General features: G+C 35.0%; 1 protein-coding gene across 1 annotated transcript; it reads right to left on the bottom strand.

Annotated features, from left to right (window-relative positions):
- Positions 1-7677: 7677 nt before the first annotated feature.
- On the bottom strand, positions 7678-9203 carry LOC120165167 (hydroquinone glucosyltransferase-like). Its single transcript, XM_039174749.1, has one exon. It carries the CDS (start codon positions 9129-9131, stop codon positions 7713-7715), a length of 1419 nt encoding a protein of 472 aa, XP_039030680.1. The 5' UTR covers positions 9132-9203; the 3' UTR covers positions 7678-7712.
- Between the last annotated feature and the right edge of the window lie 340 nt (positions 9204-9543).

Below are 9543 nucleotides of genomic sequence, written 5' to 3'. Positions count from 1 at the left end.
GGTTACTCTCTGTCCTCAAAAGAAAGAACAAATTAGTGAATTTATTGGAAAATCCTTAGTGTGGATAGCTAAGGTAGTGGACGTAGACTTTGGAGAAAGTCGAACCACTCTAAATCGTTGTGCAATTATTTTCAATTTTCTGCAAAAGATTTCACCGAAATTTTAATTGCCAATTCACCCCCCTCTTGGCTATATTTGTCGATTAATTAACTCAACAATTGGTATCATAGCCTCAGTCATTTGAAGGTTTAATCACCTCTTGAGTTGATTCGGGAAGAGTTACATCGATATTCAAGTCATCAATGGTCGGCACTTCAAACTCCGACTTCGTTCTCAATTCAATGCCCGTCAACAAACCCTCTTTCTTCAATAAAGGTAACTATGCATATTGGAAGAATATAATGATGTACTTCATTCAAGCAAGTGACATGGGAGCATGGAATGTCATAGAAGATGGATACATCAAATCTTTTGCAGAAAATAGAAAATATTTACACAGCGATTTAGAGTGGTTCAACCTTCTCAACCAAAGTCTACGTCCACTACCTTAGCTATCCACACTAAGGATTTTCCAACAAATTCACTAATTTGTTCTTTCTTTTGAGGACAAAGAGTAACCTTACAACTCCCTCAAGAATTATACCCCAAATTCTTGAGCAGACTCTTTTCGTTTGGAATGATCTCTCCATATGATTTGAGACCATTGACAATCGTGGAAAATCTATCCGGCATAGCTTTGATATTTTATCCTGAAATTTTCATAGCTATGAGTTAGAAGACTAATTTTAGATTCTTTTACCTCATATGTGCCTTCATGAGTGACTTGAAGTTTATCCCATATCTCCTTGGCGGTTGTACAAGATGAAACTCTTCTGTATTCATCTGGTCCAAGAGCACAAAAAATAATATAGATAGCCTTTGAGTTGAGCTGGAACATTCTTGTCTGTGCTTCACTCCACAATCTTAAATGAGTGAAAGGAATGAAGTATTCGTCTTCTATGATATTCCATGCTCCCATGTCACTTGCTTGATGAAGTACCTCATTTTATTCTTCCAATAAGCATAATTAGCTCCATTGAAGAAAGGAGGCTTGTTGACGGGAATTGAATCAAGACCAAGGTCGGAGTTTGAATTAGAGGCCATTGAAGACTTGAATATCGATATAACTCTTCCCGAATCGACTCAAGAGGCGATTAAACCTTCAAATGAGTGAGGCTCTGATGCCAATTGTTGAGTTAATTGATCGATGAAATAGCCAAGAGGGGGTGAACTGACAAATAAACTTTTGGTGGAAGCTTTTGCAGAAAATAGAAAATATTTACACAACGATTTAGAGTGGTTCGACTTTCTCAACCAAAGTCTACGTCCATTACCTTAGCTACCCACACTAAGGATTTTTCAACAAATTCACTAATTTGTTTTTTCTTTTGAGGACAAAGAGTAACCTTACAACACCCCCAAGAATTATACCCTAAATTCTTGAGAACACTCTCTCCCAAATGGAAATACAAAAATTTACAAACTTACAGAAAAAAAACCTCACAAGACAATATGTTTGCACAATTCTAGAACAAAGAAAGAACACTAAAAGTGAATACAATTGAGCACAATAAGTGTTCTTGAAAGCAAAATGAATATTGAATGAAAATTTGGCTTGAAATGCTCAAACTTGAGGTTTGATGCTTTTTCTTTGATTCTCTAGCTTCTCTCCTTAATTGTTGTTGATCAATGGCTCCTAAGCTTGTTTAAATACACCTTGGATCACTTCTGAACATTGGGGATCATTGGTGAAGTTAATAGAGTCGTTATTGTGTAATTATCATTTTAAAAATATGGTGGGAGCGTGGGGTGCATCGATGCATAGTTAAGGTGCATCGGTACACTATATGTAAAATTCAAATATTTCTATCGTTATAAGACTTAGTGCATCAGTACACTAATTACATTCGATGTTTCAAAGAGCCAGAAGTGCATTGATACATGGTCTGTGCATCGGTACACAAAATGCATTCGATGTTTCAAAATATTCAAGAGTGCATCGATGCAAGGCTTTGCATCGGTACACAAAATGCATTCGAAATGGGTGTGCATCGATGCATCATATAGTGCATCGGTACATCACTTTGTAAATTTGATTTTTGGCTCGATTTTGGTTCGAAATACTTTGTGAAAATTGTTTCAAAAATATTTTAAGTATAAAATACAATTTTAAACTGTAGTAAGGATTGAGATTGACCTTTGAAATCCTTGGAGTAATATTTGTGATATTCGAATAATTAAATCGAATATACTTTAAAAATGATTATAAAATCTTAAAATCCAATAACACTTAATTTGTTATAACGAAACATCAAAATGTTTTCAACAAAGGTGTTGAGGTGGCTTTCCATGGTGGCTGGTGACATCGCTGATGATATGACAGATGGGCTAAATTGGTTTATTTGGTCGAGTTCGAGGGCCAAATTGAATTTTTTTCAGTTAAAGGGTTTATTTGATTTTCTCAGAAAAATTATTTTAAAATTTTAAACTTTAACTATACAAATATAGAAAAAATTAAATATAAAATACTAACAAAAATTAAATATATATTTATTAACCAGAGTAATTGAAAATATTATTGTTAAATGATTCGTTTAATTTAGAGATGAATTCTAATGTGAATTTTATTTTATTTAGTCGTATATTATATTATTATGTTGGTACATGTCAATTCTAATATGAGTTTTATTTTATAGAGACAAATTTATTATCACTTGAAAAATAAAAAAATAGGGATAATAAAAAAAATCTCAAACTTGTGAAGTCTGTATCCATCCTGACTTTATAGAGCTATATCTAATAGAAATTGACAAGATACCACAATTTTTTTGTTACTATTTATAAATCAAATTTATGTGAATTTTATTTTCCTCTATCATGTTATATTTACTAAAATGCTCTTCTTAATTATATAATTATTTTTATATTTTTTTAATTATATATTTTCTTGACAAAAAAATTAATTTTATAAATTTTAAATTTTAGTTTTTATATGTCACATCCCACATTTGGTGTCAAATTTTTCTTGATATATTTAAAGACTAACTATTAGTATTTGAAATTTTAAAGCTTGTTATATGAAATTTCTAAACTTGCAATGAATCAGATTTATAAATTGGAGGTATATATAATAAACTAAATTTTCAATTAATAAATCAAATCAAATTTATATCAATCAACCCATTATATATATATTAAAATTGGGGATCTATGAAAAGTATAATCTAGATTACACTACAAGTATTTGACTTGATGTGAGCACATTTATGCCAGCAAAGGAAGTTGAACTGGAGGTCTTACCAACATGACCTATCACACGTTCTAAGGCAAAGCATTTCAGGGAAGTTCTTTCTCTTAAGTGTTTACAAATTTCTGAATCATTCTATAATGTTTATGCCTTAGAAACTAAGCTTTTTAATATGTTACATATTGATGTGTAGCACCACCTTAGTTATACTAAGTAATTATATGCAATAACATTAGTTTCATTAGATATATAAGTGTGTGCATTATATATATTACTTATTTTATGTTTTTAATAAGTTTTATAGCTCATAAGTGTGTTTGCATGGTATTTTCACCTTATTAGTAAGTTTACAATAAGTTTACTCTACTTTGATGGATGTTACTATGGTTTTCATAAAAGAACAATAAAGTGCAACAACTTAAGGTCTTAATCCTAGCTCGGTTGAAGCTCAAAGGAGTGTATGCATCTCATTTCAGCTCAAATCAACTCACTACACTCTCAGCTAGCTGAATTCAGCTCACCTTAGCTCCGTTCAGCTCCACTAGCTCAATTCAAGCTAACAAGTCCAGAAACAGCTCAAAGGTGTCCTACTTGTGGGAGAGTGTCCTACAAGCATGTGAGCAGTATGTGGGGCGTTGTATACCTATACAAGAGTGCATGGCATGTGTGACATTGTGCACATGTGTGAAAATTCAACAATGGCAGATTTGAATTCAAACTAAAAGCACATGTGTAATTATTTGAATTATCAACCATTCCCTCCATGCATGGCCAGTTTTTAACCTCCTTATCCACCCATTTAACACGTGCAAAATGTGTTAAAATCATTCAAAATCAGCCACACAAATGGGCGACAACACAAGGAAGTTACATGGTGGTTTTTCATTTGAGTTTTAAATTCAAAATCTGATTGTTTTGTAGCCACAAGTGATGGCCAGCCATATCTCTCCTTTATCTATATATTTTGTTATTTTGTAAGTACAAAGGTTAGACATTTGATGAATAAAAATTATTGTGAGGTTTTCTTTCAATGTTGGTTCTTCTTAGAACTATTTTCTTGACCTTTCAAGTCTGATCTTGTTGTGTCAAACTTGTGATACTTTGGGTTCTTAGATTGCTATCTAACGGGTCCAAGTCCTTTGAACATTGAACTTATAAGGTTCAGGTTTATACTTTTTAGTATAGGTTCTTCCTTGTTCTTTGTTTGTTAACCAAATTTCCAGATTTGTTATTTCACCATTGTCATCTTCACCAAACATTCATCTTTCACCTTTCAACATAGGTATTCTAAGATGATTTAGGAACATGTGGTTCAAATTTGATAAAAAAAAGACTTAAAATGAAGGAGGAATTGAAAGAATAAGGAAATCGGGGACTAAATAACAAAACTGTCAAAATAGTCAATCAAATTTTAGGTTTTTCTAGTAATTCAAAATTTGAAAATTCTAGCTCGACTCGAACTCAAAAACCGAATCGATAATTCGGAGTTGACTCGAATAACTCGAAATTGAAAAAAAAATAATTTTTCGAGTTGAGTCGAGTCTGACTCACCCCTACCTGCAAACTAGCAACCCAAATCATAAATAAATACAACAAATCGAAAAAAAATAAATAGAAAAAAAAGAGAGAAGATGCCGACGAGTTCAAGTAGTCATTCCCAAAGATGGAGTCTTTTCCAAGGAGATCCCAACGATGAGGAATACGGGGGGAGGCGAGGAACAACATGCTACAAAACTGACTCTATCAAACGGTCAACGACAGCAGTTGGAGAGTTTTGAGATGTGAGAAAACCTATATCTACAAAAGATGGTGACGATTTAATGAAAACAGACTCCGTATTTATGATCAAGAGGCCAAGTTAGTTCCGATAATATATTTTGGGACTCGAACGACGATTGAGGACGGTAGCTGATGCGGTGATCATCGGTGATAGGTGACCGACCGATGATCCATTGCAAAGAACCTGACAAATGTATTCTGTTTTAGAGAAGAAAATATGAAATGGAAAAGGAAAAGCAATTAAATGACTTCTATAAAATATGGTAAACTACCTAGTTTTGAGTGGTAGAATAAAAGAAAGGAAAAACCAGCAAGTCAGTCCTCCAGGATTTTAAGAACTTAATCTTGTTCTCTAGTTTCCATGTAGTTATGTTCATGGCTTAATAGTTCCAATATGATTAATTTAGCCCCTAACCTTGTGACATATACAAAGGGAAAAAAATGTCTCGAGAGTACATTTTGCTTTACCTTTCTTATGAGGCTAATCAGGAAGCAATGACGTTCAATATGATTTTTTATAGGTAAGAGCTATTAGCTACCGATTTGCGCCAGATATAGGTCGTTGGCAAGCTGAGGCTTTAGTTGCAATTCAAGAGGTTTGGTAACTTATCCTACCTTTTATAAAGAAAATGATAAGCCTTCAAATATAAATAGGCATGTAGACTCGCACATCACGTACACACAAATGTGCAAGATATTTTTTTTGCATCTGATTCCAGATGTGGTGGGTCTGTTATATGTCATGCTCCCCAGTCTCCATATTGTCATGCTGCCATAGGTTAGATTGCCAACATTAACAAAGATATTTATGTATCCAAAAAGTAGAGTTGAATTTGAGTATAGTACGAGTATGCTAATTTCCATTTGGTAATTTAACTGTATGATTGTGATGAACTCTAGTTTGGTTGCCATTTAACAAGGCAATTAGTGGCATCAATGCTTTTGCTACTTTCTATTTCAAAAAGTATGACTTTTTATGCATTTCTAGGCAACCATGGTAAGATCTTGCACTTCACACCCAGAATCAAGATTCTTATGTTGTATGGTACGAAAGCGTAGGTATTCTAAAAAAAAACATCAGATTTAGGTATTCTCAAAATAGGAATTTAATCGTTCTTTTGTATGTGGAATAGCATTAGAAAGTAGGCTGATTGTTGACCTTAATTACTTCCTGGTGTAAGAGGCCACACATTTATGTTATTCGAATTCTAATGTGTCGGATATGGTATGTGTTCAAATCTACTACTTATGTTGTAATTGGAATACTTAAACTACTCATAAATCCGAGGTAATTGTGTTTAAACGCATTTTAATCTACATCTTATGTTATAATTGCAACGATGTTGATTGAACTATAGAAGGTAAAAGGAGAACAAGGATATTTGGAAAGGGGGATTTCTAGTTCCTAGATGCTTGCATTGCTTGATTAATGAACATATTTGCCACCTCAGAGAGTGCCTTAGTAGAAGACCCATTTTCACTAAGTACCTTAGCAGCTGCTTCTTTAAGTTCCTTCATTCTAGTTCTAATACATTTCCCTTATTCATCTTCAATTAAACCCTTAACAGCCTTTGCAATCTCGTCCCTGCAAATCAAGCCATTTTCCCTAGGTTTCAGTCTCAATGCGACTTTGGCATCCTCGGTTAACATCAAAGCATTCATCTTTTGTTCGGCGTAAAGCGGCCATACGATTAGCTGGATGCCGTTAACGACACTTTCAAGAGTCGAATTCCAACTGCAATGCGTCAAGAACCCACCGGTGGAACCATGGCTCAGAACTTGAGCCTGTGGTGCCCATGATGACACCACTAGAACCTTATATTTAGTCCTCTCAATCGTTTCGTGACTCATTGCTGAAATATGTGGCGTTGGCAACACTGTCATTTTGGTCTCTCCTAAAAACTCACAAGAAACGTTGCCCACTCATTTCCAATCCCATATCCAAATGGTTCATTGAAATGGTCCCCCCACTACCAAATGATACGTACAAATCCGAACAGATCTCTAGAATACATCCAGATGTAAGAAGCAACACGTTTGTTTTAATTTTCATGTACTTGATGGATTTTAATTAGGGATGTAAATGAATCGAATATTCAGCAAATTGTTCGTGAATTGTTCGACAAGAAGTTCATGTATGTACGTTTATTTATTAAACGAACGAACATGAACAAGATTTTTTGTTTGTTCAATTGTTCGGTTAAAGTAATAAACATGAGCATACCCTTGTTTGTGTTGGTTCGATTCATTTACAGGTTTAATTTTAATAGGCTCTACTATGCATTTATGTTATTCTAATGTGTCAAATATGGATGGAATGTGATTAAATTTATAACTTATGTTATAATTGTAATACTTAAATGACTCATAAATCGGAGGTAATTGTGTTTATACGCATTCATATCTACAACATATGTTGTAACTGAAACGGTATTGATTGAATTAATACTCAATCGATATTCTTGTTTTTTATCACATCTGTAAAATAAAAATGAAATATACAAGGTAAAGGGAGAATTATTTTTTAGATTAATTGAAGATAACATCATCAAGTACACTTGCGAAAATACAATTCGAATATTCAAATTCAAACTAAACTGGAGAAATACAATTCAAATCCCATTTGGCCAAACTACGAGGGGGATTTCTAGTTCCTAGATGCTTGGAGTGCTTGATTAATGAACTTATTAGCCACATGAGAGAGTGCCTTAGTGGAAGACCCATTTTCACTAAGTACCTTGGCAGCTGCTTCTTTAAGTTCCTTCATTCTGGTTCTTACACTTTTCCCTTCTTCACCTTCCATTAAACCTTTAACAACCTTTGCAATCTCGTCCCTGCAAATCAAGCCATTTTCGTTAGGTTTCGGTCTCAATGCGACTTTCGCATCCTCAGTTAACATCAAAGCGTTCATCTTTTGCTCGGCGTAAAGCGGCCATACGATTAGCGGCACCCCGTTAACCACACTTTCGAGTGTCGAATTCCACCCGCAATGGGTCAAGAACCCACCGGTGGAACCATGGCTCAGCACTTGAGCCTGTGGTGCCCATGATGGCACCAATAGACCCCTATCTTTGGTCCTCTCAATGAATCCTTTTGGAAGGAACTCAAAAGGGTCATTTTGCGACTCATTGCTGAAAAATGTGGCATGGGCAACACTGTCATTAGGGCTCCTAATAACCCACAAGAAACGTTGCCCGCTCATTTCCAATCCCATAGCCAACTCATTTAATTGGTTCATTGAAATGGTCCCCCCACTACCAAATGATACATATAAAACCGAACCGATCTCTTGAACATCGAGCCATTTCATACAACCGGAGCCGTCCAGTTCACGGCTCGAATCGGCATTAACGAGTGGACCGACGGGGTAAATCGGTGGCTTAATCTCTTGCAAGGCCTTTATTGGTCCTCCTTCCAAGTCCATGAAGCTGTTCACCATGATCCCTTGAGCCAACCTATACCGCTTTGCATGATGAAGCATCCACTTGTATGAGTCGTTTTGCCGGTCTTGTATCGGGTCGGGCAATTCCTTCCCGTGAACCGCTATGCACCCTGGTATTCTAACCGGTTCAGACATGTCCCTGTAGTCGCATGAAACCAAATGGTCGAGCTCCAGCAAGTAAAGAAACAGAGACAACACCGTCACCGTCGACGGGAAAAATATGTAGGGCGAGAGACCGAATTCATTAGCGACATCGAACGCGTCGGTCCCGAACAGATCAACAACCAAACCGACGAGGTTCGTCTTCGCCACCAACGACTTGAAAGCGTCACGGAGGTAAGGAAGTGAACGGGACACCGTTAAAGAAATCACCGTTTCGATCTTCGAATCACCAGGGAGATCGGTCAAGTTAACGGGAGGGAGGAAAACGAAATCAATGGAGCTTGGAAGGGAATCAAGAGTTGATTTTTGAGCTTTAGAAGGGGAGCCATCGGTGGGGATAACGAAGGTGACGTTGATGTTGTGTTGGTGAACGAGTCGCTTGGCGAACTCAACGAGTGGAATGAGGTGACCCATCCCTGGACTCGGCAGAATTGCTACATGGGGTGTTTGTGCCTTCGCCATTGTTTTTCTGCTTGAGTTTTTGGTATATAAGACAAGGAAGAAGAAAGCTGATATTTATACACATTGTAATATCAGCTTCTTTGTCTTGCACATAAATTTCCTTTTTTTCTCTTTTAAAATTAGTTTCAGTATTCACATTTTGTTAATCTATAGAGCAGAAAAACAAAAACAAAATATAATTTTACAGTTTGAAATTTTTTAGTTAATATTTTAACTTATACTGGTTGTCCTTAATTTATAGTTTGAATATTAAATTAGTCTCCAATCTTTAAATAAATAAATTAACTTAAAATTAATATTATTTAACTAAGTAAATATAAAATTATTTTTTAAAATCAAATATAATAATAAAAGAATTTCCAACCTCAAAAAATATATAAAATGAATATATATATATTGACATAATTTTAAT

Source organism: Hibiscus syriacus, unplaced genomic scaffold (assembly GCF_006381635.1).
Source record: "Hibiscus syriacus cultivar Baekdansim isolate YM2019G1 unplaced genomic scaffold, ASM638163v2 tig00111582_pilon, whole genome shotgun sequence".
Lineage (NCBI taxonomy): Eukaryota > Viridiplantae > Streptophyta > Magnoliopsida > Malvales > Malvaceae > Hibiscus > Hibiscus syriacus.
This window is presented reverse-complemented; position numbering and strand designations above follow the sequence as displayed.

Excerpts from the sequence above, each read along its gene's own strand:
- LOC120165167 (XM_039174749.1), bottom strand. The coding sequence starts at position 9,131 with ATGGCGAAGGCACAAACACCCCATGTAGCAATTCTGCCGAGTCCAGGG.